This window comes from Protopterus annectens, chromosome 10.part0 (genome assembly GCF_019279795.1).
Source record: "Protopterus annectens isolate FY-2018-M chromosome 10.part0, PAN1.0, whole genome shotgun sequence".
Lineage (NCBI taxonomy): Eukaryota > Metazoa > Chordata > Ceratodontiformes > Protopteridae > Protopterus > Protopterus annectens.
This window is the reverse complement of record NC_056744.1, coordinates 16,239,577-16,263,044: the sequence shown is the minus strand read 5'-3', so window position 1 is coordinate 16,263,044 and position 23,468 is coordinate 16,239,577. Positions and strand designations below refer to the sequence as shown.

General features: G+C 36.5%; 1 protein-coding gene across 3 annotated transcripts in view; it reads left to right on the top strand.

The window, feature by feature from the left end:
• The window catches only part of MYO15B (myosin XVB), a 1,190,858-nt gene that overhangs the window by 815,310 nt on the left and 352,080 nt on the right, over nt 1-23,468 (top strand). For 2 of the 3 annotated variants that reach the window (XM_044084949.1, XM_044084948.1), the window contains exons 28-29: nt 6,541-6,701; nt 10,203-10,271. In XM_044084949.1, the coding sequence (XP_043940884.1) occupies nt 6,541-6,701; nt 10,203-10,271 (230 nt within the window). The remainder of the gene's footprint in view (nt 1-6,540; nt 6,702-10,202; nt 10,272-23,468) is intronic. The other variant, XM_044084950.1, reaches the window with a different exon arrangement.

Below are 23,468 nucleotides of genomic sequence, written 5' to 3'. Positions count from 1 at the left end.
ACTTGTCTTTTACTAGGTAAGAACAATGTGATGCTTTATGTTTTTGTAAAAACATACTACTGATCATGGAATAATGTATATAGTCTACACTTATCATATGACCTGTTGTGAATGTAAAGCTTTTTTTGCAAAATGCTCTGCTGATCATATATTACTGTATATAGTCTATTTTCTTATGTGTCATGTTCATAGGTTCATAGATAGGTACTAGGCTATTGGCCGTAGGGCCTATATAAGCCTAGCATAAAAGGTACCCTGGCTTTTGCCACCAAAGAAAATTATTTTCCTATGCCCCTGTTGAGCAGAGATGCAGAATTGATCCCCGGGGTGAATTTCCTATCTCCCATCCAATCATCAAGATTTTTCTTGAAGAGCGCTAATGAGGAGCTTTGTTTGATATAGATAGGTAGTTTGTTCCAGGGTATGGAAAGTCTCTGGGACAGGACTCTATCCCTCCAGCATGTTCTGTTTATTGTGGTGACAAGGTTTAGGTCCCTAGAGTGTGTAGCTTAGAGGGATTGGGATTTCTTTAAGTGGAGCATGTCCAACAGCTCTGGGTTTGACATAGCTTTATATGTTAGGCAGAGATCACCTCTGATTAGGCAATAAATGACCGAGTAAAGCTGGAGTTTTTTTAGATGGTCTGTGTAGGGCATCTGTTTGAGGCCGGTAATCCTCTTTGTGAGATACTTCTGTGGCCTTTCCATTTGTTGTAGATGTCTTGTGATGTACATACCAAAAGAGGTGCTGTATTCTATAATGGGTCTAATGAGTGACGAGTAGAGTTGAACAATGACCTCTTTTTTCCTGGATGAGAAACCTTTTGTGATGAGGTGTGCCATGTAGAAGGATTTCCTGACTACTGTGGCAATGTGATTATCAAAGGAGAGACTACTGTCCACCTGTGTCCCAAGGTCTCTTATCACACTTTCGGTGTTAAGTAGACTATCGCCTATGTGGTAGTTCATAGGTACAGAGTTTTTACCAAAAGGGATGACAATGCACTTTTTGACATTGAGCTTTGACACCAGGCATCTGTCTCAGTGAGGCCCTTTTGTAGGATGTCCACATCATTAGAAGTTTCATTTACGGCTCGCTCCTAGTTTGCAGTCATCTGTGAACTTCATTAGCAAAAGAGTTTCTGTGTTAGCCTAAACTTCAGAAAAGTTGATACCAAACAGGAGAGGACCCAGGACTGAAGCCTGTGGTACTCCACTTATCACTGGTCTGAAGTCGGATTTGGAGTCTGCTACTTTCACAGTGTGGGTTGTCAGTGAGCAGTTGGCAACCCTTCTTGTGACATAGGGATTTATACCTAGTTTAGTGAGTTTATCTATAATTCCAAAGTGGGGGATGGTTTCAAAATCCTTGGTGAGATCTAGATAGGCTGTGTGAACCACCTTACCCTCATCTACGGCTTTGGTAACCACTTCAAAGAGGCCTATCAGGTTTAGGAGACATGATCTGCCTTTTACAAACCCAAACTGGGTGGGGTCCAGAGTTTGGAGATTACCAGTGTCATTGTTTATAAGTTCCATGATGATACATTCCATAGCCTTGCAGACCAGGCTCGTCAGGCTAATGGGTGGTAGTTCCCGGGGTCCATGGTGGCTCCCCCTTTGTGGAGTGGGATAACCGTCACTGTGCGCCATTCAGTGGGCATAAAACCTGAGCTGAGGCTATTATTGAACATGGTACTTAGGTGGGGTTCCAGTTTGTTCTGTAGTTCGTGTAGAATGCAATCTGGGATGTGGTCAGTTCCCATGGATGCTGTGTTCTTGGCTTTGGAGCATGTGGTTTTTACCTGTGCAGCCGTGATTACAGGAACTTTGCATTCTTCCTCTATAGAGATGGGCTCTTTAGGGGGTGAGGGGGGGGGGTGAAGGTAGCACTGAACCTATCTGCCAGGATGTTGGCAATATCAGTTGGTTTTGTATATTTAGTGCCATTGTCCTGTAACTCAGAGCAGATCTGAGTGTTGCCATTGAGATTCTGGACATAGCTATAAAATGCTTTGTGGTTGTCTTTAGAATCAGTGGTGATTTTGTTTTCATAACTAGCTTTGGAGGATTTTATGAGGGATCTCAGCTTCTTACTGAGGCTGACCAGGGAGTTCCTCCAATCATGGGATATTACTCTTTTTTGCAACAGTTTCTATCTTCTGTCGTAGAGTTTATTTATGGCAGGAGATAACCAGATTGGCTTCCTCTTTTTGGAGGATAGCATCTTGGTTCTGTCAGGAATGATCCATGCACTCGTGTAAGTGCTTATAAAGTGCATTTGTGTAGGATTCAGCAGTCGTACCTCTATTGTCTATCTGCATGAATGTTGTGAAGTTTGCTACTTCTGTCTTAAGAAGCATGAAGTTGGCTTTGGAGAAATTTTTTACGGTCGTTTCCCTAATGGTGGGGTGGGGATGGGATGTGGATGTATAGGGTAATTAGCTTGTGGTGGGATCTGACCAACAAGGAATTGACCTCTGGTGTAAAACATCAGTTGCCCATGCTGGTAAAGACTGGGTCTAGGATATTGCTGCCCCTGGTGGGGGTGTGGAAAAGTTGATCCAAAGCATTGGAATTTATGAATTCCAGAAAACGTTGAGCAAAAGAGTTGGTGCATGAGCAGTTTTCCCAGTTAATGATGGGGTAGTTGAAATCACCCATTATTAATGGTGATAGGTTGTACTCTAATATTTTCCAGTGTATCAAGAAATGAGGAGCAGAAATCCAGGGGCATGGTGGGGGATCTGTAGCAAGCTACAATTTGGATTGCAGTCTTGCTCAGAGTTAGTTGCACTTGGATAATCTCAGATGCATTATGCTGAGCAACTAGCCTGGAGGTGTGGATATCCTTAATGAATATGGACATGCCTCCACCTTTAGTGTTTTGGTCTAGGTTAGGTGGCCGAAAGGTGTGGTATGAATTATAGCCTGGTAATGCAGGGGTGCTCTCTGGAGCCTTGAACCAGGTCTCTGTCACTGCACAGATGTCAATGTTCTCCATTTTAAGGAGTGCCTCGAGTGAGTGCATTTTGAGGTTTAGACTTCTAGCATTGAGTAGCATTACCATCAGATTTTGCTTGCTTGTACCTGTTACAGTGGTGAATTTGTCATTTGAACCTTGCCTAAAAAGGGCACTATAGGGGTGGCAAGAGCCTTAGCCAGTATCTGGAATCCCAAGGGCAACAGCTACAGGCCATCTCTAGCAAAGCATCATGGTCTGTCGATCATGTCATCTCAGACAGACAGAAACTGGATCCCCTTAGAATGACACCAGAAGCTTAGCCAATTGTTGAAGTCAATCATTTGTCCTTGTACTGTGGTATCATTCTGGGTGATGGCAGGATGCTACTCAGGGCTAGGGTCATACCGGCCTGGGCTTCAAGATCGGACAGCTCCTCCATGTCTCTTTTGATGTAGTCCAGGGAGGTACAACTCAGGTCATTCACACCAACATGGACAATGACAGCGTCGTATTTCTACTTGATGTGGAATTACCTGAGTGCATGCGTTATGTGGGGATCCTGCCACCCGACAGGCAGCTGACAGTAACTTTCTCCTTGTTGTGATGTCTTAATTTATTAGGTTAGGAATAATATCATTTTTTGTCTTTCATTAGGTTAGTCATCTGCGGTAGTGCAGCGGTAGCTTTGTTGCCTCACAGCAAGAGGTTGTCCCATTCGATTCTCGGCTGGAGTGTGGGGAGTGCCTTCTGTGTGATGTCTACATGTCCTCCTTGTGGTTAGATGGGCATTTGAAAGACATGCATAAATGAGCGTGCCTTAGTTGAAGGTTGAACGTCGAGCTGGCACTGCAGCGTTCGTCAAAATCTACTGCCAATCATTAGTGGACCGGAGTTCCACTGTGGCGACTCCTAACCAGGAAAAGCTGAAATACAATAACAATAACAACAACAACATTAGGTTAAGATAATGTTATATTTTTGCAAAAATACTCTGCATAGCACAGAATCCTACATGCTGTTCAGTATTCTTGTTCTACTATGTAATTTTCCTTATTACTGTATGTACATTTTCTTTCTCCATGAAAATTAATTATTTTCTCTGGTGTTACTTAATACTATTTCTAGTATTGTATTTAAATGTAGTGTAGTGGAGCTTTTCTCTCCAGGTCTCTACTGAAAATGGGCTTTTTGCCCAGTCGGACTTTCGCTGTAAACAAATTTAAAATAAATAAATAACTACACGAAAATCAAACATTTTATGAGGGACATACAAAAAATTTGAGACAAGCATAAGGACATTTTTCATAATCAGAGACAACTGATAGAGACAACAGACCAAAAATGCTCCTCATGCAGAATTTTAAAAAAGGTTTTAAAAGGTATAAGATACTTTGTTCTGACACACTTTCTTTGTTGCAAGGTGAAGTTTCAACAGCTTTTAGAAGCTGTTTTACCTTTTGCCACTGTTCCTTGATAGCCAGCACTGTCAGCTGTTGGTCCATAGTGTAAGATCTAATCTTAACAGCCTTTATGATGGATTTTGTTAAGCACCCTAAGTGCTGTTATGTATAGGTCTCGCACTAAGGAAGCACTTAACATATTGATCTTTTTCCAAATTTTGTGCAGTAATAGTATCACTCCAGATACTGCATATGTACCTTTTATAACAAAGGTATTTTTTCCTATCTGGGGATGTAATGAAAGGATTATGTGTATTATATTTGCATTATATAGCAGGATTTCCTTTTATAACATTGCCTCTCCATACAATATAACATGTTATTGAATTCACTCTTGCAACCTATATTATTTAGCAATACTGAAGAAAAAAGTAACTTATCATACTTCTGTGCTACATTTCCTTCACAGAAAGTATTCAGATTTGCTATACTAGACCAGACTAGACTTTCTAATTGCACCAACAATGTTATTTTGGTAAATATCCTAACGTATTTGCACTTTCTAATTCTTAATCTGTACTTTGTTTCCTGCTTACACCGTAGATTTTTATTATGCCTATTTATTTCCTATATTGTTTTGAGCTTCAATATCTTTCTTATGAAAACAAAAGTGTCTTTGCCTGGCATACATTTTAATCACCAAATCTGAATAAAAACAGAGAGAAATAAAACAATGGGCTTTTATGAGTTGTCTCATTTTATTACACATGAAAACAAAATGTGGCATGCCCGTGGTCACATTTCTGAATCAGCTTGATCTACATTTATGTTTGCAGAAGGACTGCAAAAAATTGAATAAAAATTCCCTTTTAAAGCCTATTTTTAAAATAGTGTTTATGTTTTAAGTGCATTTTCCTCACTATTTGCACTTACAGACTCAATATGAGATTTGATGTACAGCATGTAAATTCAGTTTTTAAAAGGATCTGATTTATAAAACCAAGATGTTGCTGTCTAATCAAAGAATATCGAGTGGCATAATCTGAAAACATAATAGTCCTGACCAACAAAAGGGATTTTTGCTGGTGGCATGCACCATGCAGCCCCGTTCATGGGGAGGAGCAATGGTTGCATTTCCCTCTGCTTCTTGTATTGTTAATTCCAAAGACCCACACCTATACAGAAGAGAGATTCTTGTAAGGCTGTGTGAATGGACAGTTATAATAGGAAAACTTTCAAGACTTGATATTCCTGAGTCAGCATTCTATGAAGGGGACTCCTTGATTCAGTAAAGTGGAACTATTTTAATAACTTCAAAATACACTTGTCTGTTACATAACTCTTACATTGTAGTAACAATAAATCCAGGTTTTTCAGTAGATCATCTACATAGCTGAAAGGACCATGAGGTATATCATAAATTTAAAGTATTCTTCCTATTCTTCCCAATTAGACTCTCGCTGCATTGTCATGCTGAATAGCTGAACTAACAGACCTTTAACTGTAGAAAAAATACTGGGATTGGGATATGCAGCTTTAATATAGTTCTCCATTAAGGAACCGGTTAACAATTTAGCAATTCATTTCACTTTGAGAATACATAAACTCAGTATCCCAAGCATTGCTCTGCATCTGAACAGAGCTGTAAATTTCACTGCCGTAATGCAAGACTAGTATCACCTAGCTCATCAGACACTGGGAGAGTGTTTTTTTCAGTTTATTAATGGTATTTTGCTTTCATTTGACATTCTGCTTTGTAATAAAGAAAATATTTTGGTAAACTCATATAATGGTCTTATGTAATTTTCATTCATTTTCAGTTTAAGTATTTTTAGACATTTGATTTCATTTATTTTAAATTTTCACAGTTACAGAGCATGGTTCCTTTTCCTTTTGGAAACCTTTACAGATGTTAGCCTGTTCTGGCCTTTATAATTTTGAAAAAGGCATGATATTTTGTTATAAACAAGTTTGCTAAAAAATAGAACTGAAATTCAGAGCAGGGCTTTACTACAGCCATGGATTCTTGTTTAAAAGTGTATGGTACTGTTTTTATGGTATTAGCCTGTATTTCATATTACAAGTAATAGCCAAACATAGGTAAGTTTCATCATGAAACTAGTCACTGCTTTAAACAACATAATTTTAATTTGGTTATTCTGTAAAATTCTTCCAGGTTGGCAATTTGGCTCAATTGGTAATCGATCTGGGCTTTTCCCATCTCATTATGTCCAACCTACAGCCACACCAGATTTTAGCACCATGCATGCAGAAAAACAAAATGAGCGGAGAAAGAGTATATCAGGATCACTTCCAGACCTGGTTTTGAACAATAAGGTAATATAATATTTTTGTGTCTCGACTTGAATATCTTAGTATCCATTTCTTATACACATAATGATCTGATAACGTTCCTCTTTATCATCTACTGTCTGTTTTCTGTACCTGCCTTCTTCTTATAATTCCTTTCTTTCTATCATTGGATAATAGAGCAGCCAATCACATAGCATCCACTTGTGCAGTTCCCATTTCTTTTACTTCCTGACAAATTACTTCATATTCCCTTCCATTTCATTAGACTGAATCTTTTTCCTGCCTTCTTCCCAGCTTTACAGCCAAGTGGTATCCAGCAGCTCGAAATCAGATGAAAGCTTGATACCATTTGTTCACTTCCTTTAACTCTCATATCAATTATTTCATTCAACTACATAGTGCTGATTGTGCCATATCTATACCTCACCCTTATGATTACTATATTATTTTCTTTACTTGGTTTAGTCTAGCTTATCAATACTCCATCAAGAATTCCCATCAGTTTTGTTTGTTTTCTCTGAAGACTAATATACTGTAACTCATAAACCTTTTTTTGATTAAATACATTTATTTTTGTCAGAAAGATAATAGCTGCACTTGCAATTCCCAAACTTTTCGAAATTTCTGAATTTATATTTTGCATCATTTCTTGAACTAAAGTGCATTATTAATATCTTTGTTGCTTAATCTTTAAAATGCAATCCCTTTCTTCTCCCATCTTAGAAATTAGTAACTTAATACACTTCCAGTATTTTGGCACACATTAATAAATACACACTTCATCAGCAAATGCCTCAGAGAAATCAGAAAACTGATTTCTTCATTATACTGTACACATCGCTTATGTTACACCTTTTGGATCTAGTGCACTAGTTGATTTTTATTAAAGAAAAAAAGCTTTCTTTTTCTGCCAGATTCTCTCCATTTGAATTTGTTGACTTCTTTTTTTCTCCTGTCCACAATCTACCTAATTCATTGTCAAGACAGATCAAAGACAGGACGAGCAGAAAACCATCAAATCGAATGACCAAATCTGCATGATGCCACCCCTAGGGTGCTACTCTTGTTTCTTTTTGTAGAGGCTCATTTCATGTATTTATTTTTTATAGTAATAGATATCAAAAAGTACCCCTGAAAAAGAAGTAAGTGCTGTAACCTAGGTGACCTAAGTCCAGCCATGTACCCTGGGAAAAAAGTCCAGTTTTATGCAACAAGTCCTATAGTGCATTGCACTATGAAGAAGAAGCCTCTGGATCCTTCTATTGCAAACAATTCAGAATGTGCTGCTTTGCAAAATGTTCTTGTCTAGCCCCAGTCACCACTGTAATAATTCTGCAGAATTGTGGCTGTTGAGAAACAGGTGCCATAAGTACATTTAGCTACAACAAATTTATACCAATTTGGTACACCAAACTACAGTTATAAACTTGCATTCCCTTATTAAAATGGTAAAATAAAAAAAAATAGTAAATCTTTCATCAGACACTGGAACCAGACCCACTTGACTCAATTTCTGAACCTAATCTCACTCCACAGTTATAGCTTCATTACCATATGAAACACCCTTCTGGAAATAAACCCACCCTGAAAGAATCAATTTAGAGAAAATGCTGACATCCACCAAAAAGCCACTTAACAATTAAGTACACAACGTGGATCATTTATGACTAGAAGCAATTAATTTAGAGAAAATCCCATAATCCACCAAAATACCAGTCAGTAGTTAAGTAATTGAGTTAGATTATTTATGCCCACGTAATGTTTTACTGCTGCACTGTCTAGACGGTTAGTAGTTATTACAGTACTAATACATGGAATCTAACTTGTATATTGGTATGACCACAAAAAACTTCCTCATCAATTCTCTTTATAATAACATACCACTGAGACCTTCATGATAGCCAGTTTCTCTTCATTTGTTGAACTCACAGGGAAATTTTAATTTAAGATGTCCTATTAGACAGCAGTACATTCTGATTTTTTTCACAAAATAATAGACTTCATGTCTCTGTATACCAGTGAGCCACAAACTGAAGAATTTGTTTTCTCAGCACCCAGAAGCAAGTTCATAGCATTAACCATTGCTTTCACATGCAGTAACTATTTCATTAAATACCAGAGGACAGAAACTAAAATGCCAAACTGCAATAAAGCTGAATATCCCACAACAGTGATAATTTTTGAAGAGTAAGTCTCTTTTTACATTAAACATCATTTATTAAATTATTCTAACTACTTTATTCTAACTCCTAGGTTACACAACTTTTGGGAAAAAATGTTTTTCATATTCCCTAAAGTTGTGTGAACTGGAATTTTCAAACTTTCAGCTGTATGCTGATTCAGCATTTTAGAGTGACTTTTGATATTAAATGAAGCAGTCACCGGTATCATTAATGGGAAGTGTACTGCTCATCTAACAACATAGGAATACATGTATACCTCTGTGGGAAGAGCAGGGCAGCTTCCCCAACATCCTGGGCACATTTCCTAAGTATCTCCTCATGTCTCCTGTGAGAAGTGTCATAGGTTACTGGGATCAGCACAGTTAATAAAAAATAAATAAGCCACACAAGGTGAATAAGTAACTAACAAAAAAGTGTGCAGATCATGTAACGTGGGTAATAAATATTGCAGTTCATCTGCATTGTTAATGTGTGCATGTACGCATCTTTCCAGGCTCCAAATACTCAATTGTCTGTTTCTCCAAGTCTATCCCTCCTTTCAAATATCTTCCATTAATTTTATTAATCCTTTTTCATTTTACTTTGCCTGTTATGGATTATACATTGTTGAATACTGTGACAAAGAACAAGCACAAACATTGCAATACAGAATCAAATATGTTTCTTTTAAATGGATGGAGGGAACTCTATCAAGCAAGGAAAATGTAAGTGGCTTCATATTTCTGCCTGATGCAGACATGAAATGATACATAGGTGTACAACCACACACACACTCTGCAGTTTTATAGTACACAAGAAAATGGCATATGAAGTCCAAGCAGCTTATGCAATGAAATGTTGTCTGCATCATTGTAAACACATCATGGCTGCCTTGTCTTCCAGGTTAATGAGACTTCTATCTATGAATTACATGCAAGTTCACTGGTAAGAGCTGTTACTATTCAGTAGTCATTGAGAATCATGAGAAGCATTGTGTTAATCTGCTGTTCATAATGGTGTTCAGTCATCAGAGCAATGTTGAACTGACTAAAGCCCATTTGGGCTAACCAACCAACCAGAGCTTCCAAACTTAAGAAAAAATATAACTAGCTCTGAGATTTGGCAACTTTTGAGTTAGTTATAATAAATATGGGGTGCAGGGTCTCTGCATGCATGAGAGTATGAGACAAAGCCTTTAAAAAGAAAACAACGTTTTGAAGCTCTGTATAATCTACTGGCTCCAATCAAATGGGCTTTGATCAGTCAGTCCTCATGAGACATACTGTACTAGTTAATAATAGCCCATATATACGTAGTTCATACGAATAATGTGAGCAACTTCTGGTTTCTTTAAATAATGCAGGAAATTGACAAGAAGGAAGTACAGCCTACTGAAGATGTGAACAAGATGGCTCCTGTTCAAAGACAAGAAGTACAGCTCTTTGTTTTACTTATAATTTATTTTGAATCTATACTAAAATTAAAAAAATAAATAAAATCCAGCAATCCAGCTAATAATTTAAAAAAGATAGCATGATCCAAAGTTATGTAATCAAATAGCTGGGAAAATCATAAATCACATTAAATAATGCACTTTATGCACAGATGTAAGCAATCATATATCAATCTTTTCCAAAGAAGTGATTAAAGATACATTGCTCTATCTCTGTAAAGCTCTCTCTTATGGAACTGAATCTAGGACATATACACAGGTCTCCTTTTATCTTGGAGTACTGAACCACATTAACTGCACTTTTGTGAAACCTAAAGTGAAACAACCTGAGAGGTGCATATTAAATTTAAGGGATGTGATCGTTTTTGTGTTTTTTTTTTTATCTTTTTTATTTATTTATTTTTTTTAGTATTTCAGGAAAATGCAGCTAATTTGTTTTTCTTTTTTTGCTTTAGGATTTTGTAGTTAATTATTTTATAACTCTTCTTAATAGCCAGATAGAATGGCACACCCTGTTAAAGCATCTCTAGGTTTATTTTTTTATTTGAAGTGTGGCCTTTTGTTGCAGTCCTACAAATCTGCTCAAAAATACAGTAAATTAATAATAAATATAATGTGCTTTATTCTAATGCTGTTATAAAGTAACACATCATACTTGGTTATTTGGTATTAATGAGTTCAAAGCATTCCTGGTATGTCCTTTCTAAAATTCTTGTAAATTGTAGATTATCTGAACTTGTATACATCTTCTTCCAAGTCTTTTTTGTGCAAGAAAGATGTTTAAATAAATTTTGTGGATCTATCATATCAATCAAAAAAAAATAAGCAAACTTTTACAACTGCTGCATATAAATATATATGCATATATAGATAGACAGAGAGAGAGTGTGAGCATGGGAGAGCAAGCACACGGACATACACACACACACACACACACATATATATATATATATACACACACACACACACACACACACACACACACACACACACAGAGGGGGAACATGAATTTATGTTGTTCAGAAAATTGTAAAGTATGCTAGATTTGGACTTTTTTTCTTGAGTTAACTTTAAGATAGTGTCTTCTGTTAATATTAAAAGGACGTCACACTGATTCTCTGTCTGAGCCACAGTGTAAAAATGTCCCTACATTTCACCTTTCTTGATCAGCTTTGCAAGATGATTCAGTGTAATCCTGAGATATAATTGTATCAAACTGACATGCATATGAAATCAAGACCATCAGCCTACATCCAGTGATTGTATTTGAAGAGGATATACTGTTCTGAAATTTCTGCATAACCTATTAAAAAACATTAGGATTTGCTATCTGTATAAGTTGTTGCTTTCATTAGTGTATGTTACTTTATGTTTTGGTTCATTCTTTAAAGACACACTGAAACATAATTAATGGACATTTTACTTAAGACTGTTCTGTAGTTACAATGGAATTTGCCATATTAGAGCAGTATCAGTCCAAACACAAGTATTTAAGGGAATAGTCTTCAAGGAAATACTATAACTTACCAAGCTAGTATTGATTATCATTCTGTTTTTTCTTTCAGAGAAAATGGCTTTTTATCTGGACCATAAGACAATGTTTAAAAAATGATTCTCTTTTCTGGGTCAAAACTTTAAAAGTTGAATGTTATAGCGTATCTGCTTTGATGTTAATGGTTACGTGCATGTTGCATCCATTTTGAGTATCAGTTTCTCAAAGATAGAGATGATCTTGAAGAAGAACTGATGTTTGTGTCTGTCATCTTGGTTCATATACTATGTATGAAGTAGAAGTAATAAAAAATCTGTAATCATGTGATACGTTCTGATAAGTGAGAGCATAGGATTCCTGAACATTATTGTAAATATAGCTGATGTATTTCCTTTTTTTCCCTAGGTAAATGTGTTGATCTGGGGTTCCCTTTTCAGTCATGTCCCAGACCATAGGCAGTACATATTTTTACATTTTGAAAAAAAGGCTTGATATAATGTTTGCATGTTCACAGACATTGGGCATTACATAGTAACAGGTTGCTCTATGGATTCACATAATTGTTAGAATGCATGCTCACCTGAATTACAAATCGTACTGCCTGTTGAAAAAGAATTTACTTTCCTTCTGTTTTTATTTTTATTTTTTGCTATTGTAAATCAAACATGTATTTTCAGCCTGGGCCAGATGCACATGCCCTCCATTCCTACATGTGCAATTAATGCTCAGATGGAATAAAGCATTTAGAGGTAGGGAATCGTATTTACTAATTCAACTTATATTAAATAAATACATTCATATGTATATATTAATAATAAAGAAATTAATGAAAAGCTGACAACCAAACACTAAGAAAGAGATCTGTGTGCAGTCCCCATACATTACGATGACCAAACCTATCAGGACTGTATGATGCATGGACATTATAATCCCATGTGAAGAACCAAAGTAGACAGTGGGCCTGTGTGAACCTTTGGTGTAGTCAGTGATCTCTGCATAGATGTAAAAAATTCACCATAGAACTGACATGCATTGGATGGCCAAATAAGGCACTAGAGATGTAAATATGAAGCCCTGTTAAGAGAGATTCAGTTTGTTAATTTTGTGATCTTCAGAGGATAAAAGGTGAGGAGGCTTAATCACGTATTTTGTAGAAAATAAAAAGTTATTAAATGAGTAGTCATGTGAAGAATCTGTTAGCTGAAAAGGTGCAGTTACTTGGAGCAGACATAGACCTCATGTGGATGTTAGACTCAACCCTAGTTTGAAGCACATATAAATATAGAATCTTAGTATTTAAGTCAGTGTGGGGGAAGTTGAAATCAGTGAAGAAAAAGCAGACCAGATAGACTAAATATCTCAAATATGTAGTTAGAATCTGTGATTTGGGGTTTATAGACATTCTTCTAGCCTGCTTAAATGAATTTTGGGTCCTTAGCTTGTCAGAAGTAGCTCATGATGTAAAATATATAAACCCCCCAACATTCAGTCAGATAGTACCCATGAGCTTATTTTTTTATTACCCTGTTGTCTGAATTCTGGGAGAATACCATGAGGCATCTCAGGCAACAATCCTGTGCTTAAATTTTAAATAATAATTTCACAACCTTAGCCAATTAGTACAGTTTTCTTATTATTATAAGTGGACAGAACAGCTGTGTCTCAAAAGGATAGTAAAGATTCATTTTATGTAATGCCTCATTCTTCAAGTAGTTTATATAATATTTTACAAAATTAAATAAATAAATAAAATTAAGGAATAAAGTTTTGTTCCTTTTTATATATGTTATTCAGAAAATTGTCAAATTTCTCTTTAACAGATAATATTAACTGATTGGATGACATGTAAGGTATATAAAAACTCCAGCTTTTTAATGCTGTTATTAGTAAAGAGTTATATTTAAGATTGATAATTCTTACTTATATAAAAAGCTTCAATTATCCCATTAGTTCTTATTCTATTAGCTAAAGGTTCAATAACTAGAGCAAATAATAGAGGAGCTAAACGCCATACTTGCTTTGTATCCTTATGTAATATAATTCTTTCTGATATATAAGCACCAGTTTTAACATATGCTTTAGAATCCATATATATATATTTCTTAACATTTCATCAAACTGCTGTGAAAATCCAAATGCTTCTAAAGTTTTAAATAAATAAATCCAATTGATACAATCAAAAGCTATATCAATAGCTAAAGTAATCAAAGCATTTTTTATATAAATCACCTGCTAAATCTAAAATTATCAAAGCCTTTTTAACATTATCATATGTTAATGTATTTTAAACAAGTCCCATTTGATATTTGTTAACAAATTTATCTATACCACCCCTTAGTCTCACAGAAAAACAGAATAAAAAATTTTATAATCTACATTTAAAATAGAAATGGGCCTGTATGACAAGACTAGATTGTTTCTTTACCTTGCTTAAAAGTAAGTGATATTAAGGAATTCTTCTATAATGGGGGAATTATCTTATCTTTTTGAATTATTCCAAAAACTTCACCATGTAATTGTATTGTGTTTAATGGAAAATGTTAAATAATTCTACACTTAAACCATCTAATCCTGGAGCCTTACCCTTTTTACATTTTTCAATCTATCTCTAATTTCTGATAAAGATATTGGTTTATTTAATCATGCAACTTGATGTTTATATGTACAGTGATCTCGGTAACCTCTTTATTCTCCCCCACTGCATGTATCCTTATTTATATAGGTTTAACATCTTTGCTGACTGCAATACCCAATAATTATTTTACTTAGCAAAATGTGAAGCCTGCAACTCTTTCTAAGTAGATTAGGCAGATCATTCTATAAAATAACAGGAACATGAACATGTATACAATATTAGGCAGTCTGATGAGAGAAATGCCTTGGCCAGACACATTAGTACATGTGGATCAGCACATCTATTTAAGTTTATGGTTATACAGATTGTGGAGGATGATCCCAGAATAGGAGACATTGATAATAGGGTCGAGCAGGCAGAACTTAGGTGGATTATTAGATTTTAGGCTGAAAAAGGGGATGGACTTAATGAAGTGGTTCCCTTGAAACTGTACTTGAAATCATGTAGTTTTATTAAGTGAGAACATTGGTTATTTTGTATTGGATGCTGATTATTTAATTGCTTTTAATGTTGTGTTATATATGATCAGAAGAAGTGTCTTTTTTGGAATGTGAAAGTGCCTATCATTTTATTAAAAATATTTTATTTCATTTTCAGCCATGCAGTACATGTTTTTTATATTACTGTTGTTACTCATTTTTTGGTGGTGCATCATTTTCCTTTTGCTTTATTATTCCATGTTTTACTTGTCTTTACTGAGTGCCATAATATAACTTTGTTTACACTTCCTTCATTGTTAAAGGAAAGGAATTCTATTTGTTTTTTTAAGATAGCCTTTAACCTCCTTTAATTGCATCATACATGCTGGAATTCTGTAAATAAGCTGATGTTTTCTTGGATCCATAGTTAAGTTAATATTCAGTGCATTATGATCTGATGAAGGGCAAAAAAATATTTTTATAATCATTAACTTTATTAAATAAATCTGTAGAAGTATAAATACTGTCAATCTGAGAATGTGTCCCTTATCCATAAAGAGAAATGATTAAAAAAATAATGACTTATCTCCTTCTTTTGTTATTAAGTCAGTAAGGTTATTATTATTAATCCATATGTTCAAAATTTTGGCTGGAGCTGAAATTCTGATTTTTTTTCTTTTGCTTGTTTGTGTCATCTGTACTAGTTATACAATTAAAGTCACCAGCTATTATTAAACTACCCTACCGATGACTCAATAATATTTTTAAACAATCCTTTGCAACTACAGCTCCAGTTCCAAGAATCCAATAAAAATTAGCCCATTCATAAAACATATTATTATATTGAATAATTATAATTGTGTGCATTCCTTTTGTATCATTAATAGTGTTAATAATTTTGAGCATTACAGGGATATGTTCCATAAAATAGCAACAGCTCTTATTTTTTCTTAAAAGAAATAGATAATAAAATCTTATAAACTGAATTGTTCAAAAAAATGCACATTTTTTCTATTAAATGTGTTTCTTGCAGAAATGTAATGTCACTTGTTTAGTTTCAGATATCTCATTAAAGCTTTCATTTTATTGTTGCTATTTAATCCATTTATATTAATTGATATTAACTTGAATCCAGCCATATTTAATATTTTGATGAGATAGTGTTCATTGGGATAGTATCTAAAAGAATAGCCCACCAAATAGTTATAATTTCATCTAAAACCCTGGTAGTTATATTTCAGACTAAGATATTCTTCAATACCCCTTGAACTCTTCCTTTCTATAGTCTAAAGAATTAAAACTACTAAAACTTAAAATTAGAAATAAGATTAGAATTCTATCTGTATACATTGCTACTAAAACCCTACTTCTCATGTATACTGATATTTCCATTGTGTCTACATGTATAGACAAATTACCCATACTATACTCCTATCAAACTCTGCACAATAAATCATTGATAGAAAAAAAATTAAAAAGGAATAATTACTAGAGCATATAAAATATTGCATGATAACTATTAACAACCAATCAGAGGAGGTTAGAAAGGATTGGGAAGAGAGATTGGATAAGCAATTCACAAAGAAACAATGGGAAGATATATATATATATATATATATATATATATATATATATATATATATATATATATATATATATATCCCAAATATGCAACAAAATCTAGACGATTAAGGATTTTTTTCTTGGAAATGTTTACATAGATATTTTTATACCTGAAGTAGACTCCAGATAATTTTTTCTCAGATAGAAAGCAAATGTTGGAGGTATGACAGGAAGAAGGAGGTACTTGGGAACATATTTTCTGGGAGTGCAGTAGGTTGGCAGACTTTAAAGGTTCCCTGCAGGATGTACTGTAGGAGATGCTGGGTGGGCAGATTGGTGTGATGAGGGAGTTGATTTTTCTGAGCTATGATACAGAATTGGAATTACCTAGAGATGGTAAGGCTTTGTTGTGTCTAATTATGGTGGCTGAAAAAAAGCAATTACTAGAAAATGGAAATCAAAATCTAAATCAACTATATAATGAAGTAGTCAATATAGTAACAGAGATAAAACAACTGGAATTGAGATCTTTAGAAAAGGGTAGGAGCAAACTTCATAGGAAAAATGTAAATTGTTGGAACAATACATACAGAGGAAGAATGTGGTTTAAAAGAAGACAGGTCTTAAAATAGCTATGTAATGTTTAACTGAAAATGATTTGGTAGATTATAAGTGAGGTATAATGTTTGCAACTGGAAGTGTGTCAGTACAGTTTGTGATGTAAAATGCTTGCAACTAGGATTGTGTTGGTGTGGCTTGTTTTCATTTATATAAATGTTTGATTGCCTATGTTGTAAGTGATTGTTTAATAAAGATGTTTCTTGTTTAAAAAAGGGGGCAGGAATTGAATAATTTATATAACGTTGCTTAGGTTAAATGATATATAGCAATATATGTGAAATATAATGTTTAATGTTAATTTGTCAATACCGTTTGATTACTTTTGTATAAATGTAAATTTGTCTATGTCACAAGTGATAATTCAATAAAGGTGTTTAAACAAACATAGAAAAAAGCTACTGTAATTTATAAATAACTAATGAAATACTAATTGTAAGTTAAAGACTGAAGGTTAATTAATTACTGCTATTATGTGATGAAAAATAGATTCCATTTTAAGCTATATTCCCCTATTAAAATACTTAGTGTTAATAATCTAGTTGAGTAAGCAATTATGTAACAAACAATATAATACATATATACTTAGCTGATTTTAATATCATAATATATACATAGATATTATTTGATTTCTTATAAATTATTAATAATTTGGTATTAAGTCATCATATAAAAATGTAATCTTTAAAATCATGTTAAAGCCACCTGTTATGTTACTAAACTGAGTAACATTTATTTTAAATTCCTAATAATATAATACCTATCTGTATTAATTCAGTTTGTAAAATTAAATATTCTAAATTATTCTTTCCTTCTGTCTTACTTTATCTTTTCATTTACTTGTTCAAGTTCATTCATGTTTCTTTCCTGCCTTTCCTGTACATAAAACCTGTTATCGGTAATTTATTCTTTGTAAATCTTGTCATAAAATTAAATATTATTAGTTTAAAGCATTTTAATTACTCTAAGTACATTACTAACTGTAATATCTATTCCATATATTCATTCTCTCAAAAAATAATTAAAAAAATCTACATACCTGTCTATCCAGTAGATCCTATTTATATTACAGGCTAGGTTTAAGTCTTTAGAATGGGTAATTCTGGTGCTGTTTGTTTTGCTGATATGCAGGAGGTCCATCATAGGTTCATAGGTTCATAGGTTCATACTAGGCTATCTGCCCGAGGGCATTTACAAGCCTAGCCCATAGTTTTGTGGCTTACGCCACCCCTTTAGTATGGGGAACTATACCCATTATTTTGCTGTGCCTCTGTTGAGCAGTGACACTGAGGTAATCCCTGGGGTATATCTGCGATCTCCCATCCATTGGTCAAGATTTCTCTTGAACAAGGCCAGCGAGGTGCTCTGCCTCACATATACCGGGATTTTATTCCACAGCATAGGGAGTCTTTGCGTGATGAATCTATCCCTCCAGCACGTCCTATTAATAGCCGTGTCGAGGTTTAAGTCTCCCGCCTCTGTGACTCTGACGGATCTAGATTTTTGAGGTGAAGCATATTCATCAAATCTGGGTGTGACATGGCCTTGTATGTTAGGCAAAGGTCACCTCTGAGCAAGCGGTAAGCGACTGAATAGAGCTGGAGTTCTTTCAGTCGGGCAGCATAGGACAGATGTTTGAGACCCTTTATCCTTTTGGTGAGGAACTTTTGTGGCCTCTCCAGCTGCTGCAAGTGTCGGGTCAGATACATTCGGAATGGGCCATTATACTCAATCATTGCTCTGATGAGTGATGAGTGAGACTATGACCTCCCTTGATCTAGATGAGAATCCCTTCATGATAAGGTGGGCAATGTAGAAGGCCTTCCTAACTACTTTAGCTACATGGGTGTCGAATGACAGACTACTATCAACCTGGGTCCCCAGGTCCCTGATAACTTCTTCTGTGCTCAGTGGATTGCCACCTATTTGGTAGCTAGGGGTAACCTTGTTTTTCCCGAAGGGTATGACTATGCATTTTTTGGCATTTAACTTTAGGCCATGGCTCTGGCACCAGTTATCCGTTTCTGTGAGACCCTTCTGAAGGATATCTGTGTCAGATGTGTTTTCTACTATGGCCCAGTTTGCAGTCATCTGCAAACTTTGTCAGCCATAACCCTCCTGTGTTTGCTTGTACTTCGAAAAGTAGATGCCAAACAAGAGTGGGCCCAGGACTGAGCCCTGTGGTACACCACTTGTGACAGGCTTTGAGTCTGACATGGCGCCAGCAACTCTGACCCTGTGGGTTCTGTCACTCAGCCAGTTTGCAACCCATCTTGTGATGTATGGGTTAACATTTAAGCTGATGAGTTTTTCAATGATACCCGAGTGGGGTATTGTATCAAGGCCTTCGCCAGATCGAGGTAGGCTGTATGGACTGCCTTTCCTCATCAATGGCTTTGGTGACTGTTTCAAAAAGTCAACCAAGTTTAGAAGGCATGATCTGCCTTTGACAAAGCCAAACTGGGATGGATCCAAAGTCTGCAAATTCCCTATGTCTTTATTTATGAGGTCCATTATGATCCTCTCCATGGCTTTGCAGATAAGGCTTGTCAAGCTAATGGGCGGTAATTTCCAGGGTCGGTGGAGGCACCGCCTTTGTGAAGTGGGACCACAGTTGCAGTGCGCCACTCCTGGGTACGTATCCAGAGGTAAGACTATGATTAAACAGCTGTCCTAGCTGTGGGTTTAATTCCTCATTGAGTTCGTGGAGCACACAGCCGGGGACACCATCAGGTCCCATGGATGCTGTGTTTTTGCTTTGGAGAGAGCAGTTCTCACTTGGGCGTTGGAGATGTTTGGGGGCTGCAATCACTTGGTATAGATATCTCTCCTTTGGGGAGGGGAGAAGTTTGCACTGAACCTGTCAGCCAGTATGTTGGCAATGTCTGTAGGATCAGTAATCTTCACATCATTTTGAACTAGTTCTGAGCATATCTGGGAGTTTCCTCCCAGATTTCTAACATAGCTAAAGAAGGCCTTATGATTGTCTTTTGAGTCTTTAGCTATTTTTCTCTCAAAATTTGCTTTGGATGATTTTATGAGAGCTCTTAGTTTTTACTTATAGTGATCAAGGGTGTCTTACCTTTTAAGGATTTTGCTCTATCTTGTAGTAGCTTCCTCCTTTTGTTGTAGAGTTTGTTTATGGCTGGGGTCCACCAGACTGGACGCTTGCCTTTGGTACAAAGAGTCTTTGTTTTGCTTGGGATTGCCTTATCCATGCAGTCCTGCAGGTGCTGGTAGAAGGCATTTGTAAGTGATTCAGCGGCTTGAGTACTGTTTTCCGCCGCTCGGGGCCTTAAAGGAGACCACACTAGTCTTTAGAAGTGTGAAGTCGGCTTTGAGAAGTTCTTTACTGTGGTCTTTTTATTTCAGGTGGGGTGGGATGAGGACCTCCAGCGAGATTAGTTTGTGATCTGATCTCACCAATGAGGGGTATACTTCCGGTGTTGAACATTGTGCTCCCATGTTTGTGATGATGAGATCAAGTATGTTTTCTCCTCTTGTGGGGATGGTGACTAGTTGTTCCATGGCATTTGAGTTTATGAATTCCAGAAACTTTTGGGCTAGGGTGTTTGGGCTTGAGTAGTGTTCCCAGTCTATATTAGGGTAATTGAAGTCACCTAGTATGATGGTGTTTGGTGATACATTTATCCCTCTAGTGTTTTCAGGAAGGCCATGTGAGGTTCCTGAGTTTGTGAGGGTGGCCTGTAACATGCTACAATTTGCAGAGCAGTCTTGCCTATGGTTAATTGCACCTGGATGGTCTCCGATGCATCGTGCGTTGCCACCAGTCTTGAGGTGTGGGTGTCTTTGATGAATATGGATACCCCCCCTCCTTTCTTGGTATTGTCTGGATTTTGGGGCGGGCATGATAAGAGGTAAAACCTGATAGTGCTGGGGTGCTCTCAGGAGCCTTGAACCAGGTTTCTGTCACTGCACAGACATCGATGTTCTCCATACTGAGAAGGGCCTCGTGCATTTTGAGATTTAGACTTCTGGCATTGAGCAGCATTACCCTTAGTTTTTTCCTTTTTGTGTTCTAGGGTGGTAGGTTTAGAATTTGAGCCTTGCCTAAAAAGGCACTATGGGGTGGCAAGAGCCTTTGCCAATATCCGAATCCCAGGGTGACAGGTGCAAGCCGTCCCTTGGCAGCGTGGCTTGTCCAGCATGTCATCCCAGGCAGACAGACATTGGATCCCCTTTGAATGACACCAGAGTTTAAGCCAATTGTTAAAGCTGATCATCTTATCTCTGTATTGTGGCATCATTCTTGGTGAAGGTAGGATACTGCTCAAGGTCAGGGTCATACCTGCCTGGGCTACATAATCAGAGAGCTCCTCAATGTCTCTTTTCATGTAGTCCAAGGAGGTACGTCTCAGGTCGTTTACACCAGCGTGGACAATGACTGAGTCGTATTTGTACCTGCTGTTGAGAGACCTGAGTGCTTGCGTTATGTGGCGGATTCTAGCGCCCGACAGGCAGCTTACTGTGACCTTCTTTGTATGCCAAGCATAGACCTCCTCTCAACAGCCTGTAGGACAGAGAATATAGAGGTAGAGCCTTGAGGTGGTATGCATAGGACATTTTATTTACTCCCTGTATTCTTTTAGTGAAGAACCTTTGTGGACACTCCATTTCTTTGATATGCCTGTTAGGTACATACCAAAGGAGCATTGTACTCAATGATAGGTCTGATGAAAGCCAAATATAGTGGAACAATGACTTCCTTGGACCTAGGTGCCATACCTTTGTTCATAAGTTGCCCAACATAGAATGATTTCCTCACTACTGTAGACATGCAATAATCAAAGGCTAGACTACTGTCTATATGTGTCCCCAAGTTCCTGACTACTGGGTCAACTCTATGGAATGTGTTGTCAATATGATAGATACCAGGGGTGAATACTTCCCGAATTATACTATTATGCATTTCTTGTCATTTAGTTTTAGTCCATGGCTCTGACACCAGTTGTTTGTCTGTGTCAGCCCTTCCTGGAGAACATTTGTGTCAGTGTGGGATTCAATGGCAGCTCCTAATTTGCAATCATCTGCAAATTTAGTCCACCAGAGACCATTGGCACTGGCTTTGATTTCAGAGAAGTAAATGCCAAAAAGGAGTGGTCCAAGGCCTGATCCCTGAGGGATTCCTCTTGTGACTGCCTTCTTGTAGACTCCTCTTGTGACTGCCTTCTTGTAGAGGTGGATTCCCTAATTTTAACTTCCTGGGTCCTGTCTGTGAGCCAGAAATAACAAATTCATGATATCAAACTTTTCCCCTAAGTTACGCAGTGTGTTTTATCTCAGACATGTCAAGGAAAAGGTTCAACATCTTCATTGACGACCCATACACCTGCATCAGTAGAGAATAAGGAAGAGTATTGGGAAGGATTTAGAAGAGCTGACCAAACAGCCTGAAAATTCGCAGTGGAGGTTTGCTCCAAACAAATGCAAAGTACTAAACTTAGGCCACAGAAGGTGATAAAGGAAGTGGAAGTGATGGTAACAGAGCAGGAAGAGGAAGTGCTGATCACACCTCTACACAGCCATCTTGTTTATGGATGATACTAAGATAGTTGTATCAATAAGAACTTGTAGTAGTCTGTAAGCAGTCTCAGGAGACTAGCAAACTGGACAGAAAAATAAGATATGTAGAGAGGCACAAAGTATTTCTTGTAGGAGACAACTCCAAGATGAAATCCCACTTGGATGGAACCAACTTAAGGATTATGAAAAAAGAAAATGATCTCATGTCAGTAGTGACTGCAGGAATAAGCTATGAGGCACAAACTGAGAAACCCAATGCCAAAGACACTAGAAATTAAAATGTATCCTCAGGCCTGTAGGCCCAAGGAGTTGTAATATTATTCTGATCTTCCAGAGATGTATTCCAGGTCACAGCTGGTATATGCTGCATAGTTCTGATGAACTGTCAGAGAGAAAGAAAGCAAGACAGTGGAGATTGTCTGGAGATAGGTCACCAGGGGATTATAGTGTGATATATCAAAATATCATTAAATTGAATGTGAAATAGCCAACACAATATTTCTAACTACCACACTATTGATAAAGATAAATATCAAACCTACTAAACATTGCAGCAAGAAAGCATGTTCCTTTTTGTGATCTTTACAGTAAAACACCTCCATGACAGTAACTTCTAATTTGTCTGATTAGAGGTAGTGTTTTGGAAAGCTTTTTTATAAGTTAAAGTATAGGGTAAGGGGCAGAATTAGTGTTAGGTGGGCAGGGGATAACATATTGAGGTATCAGTTATTAGCTTTTATTAAGAAGCTATATAGCTTTTTCACTAATCTTCCCAACTCCATTATAAGAAACTTGAATTGGAATACTTCATCTTTCTGCTCATATACCAGTTTGCATATTAGTTTATGGTAAAAGCATTCAATTATGTTAATCACTGGGGCAACAGTATACTTTAATAATACAAT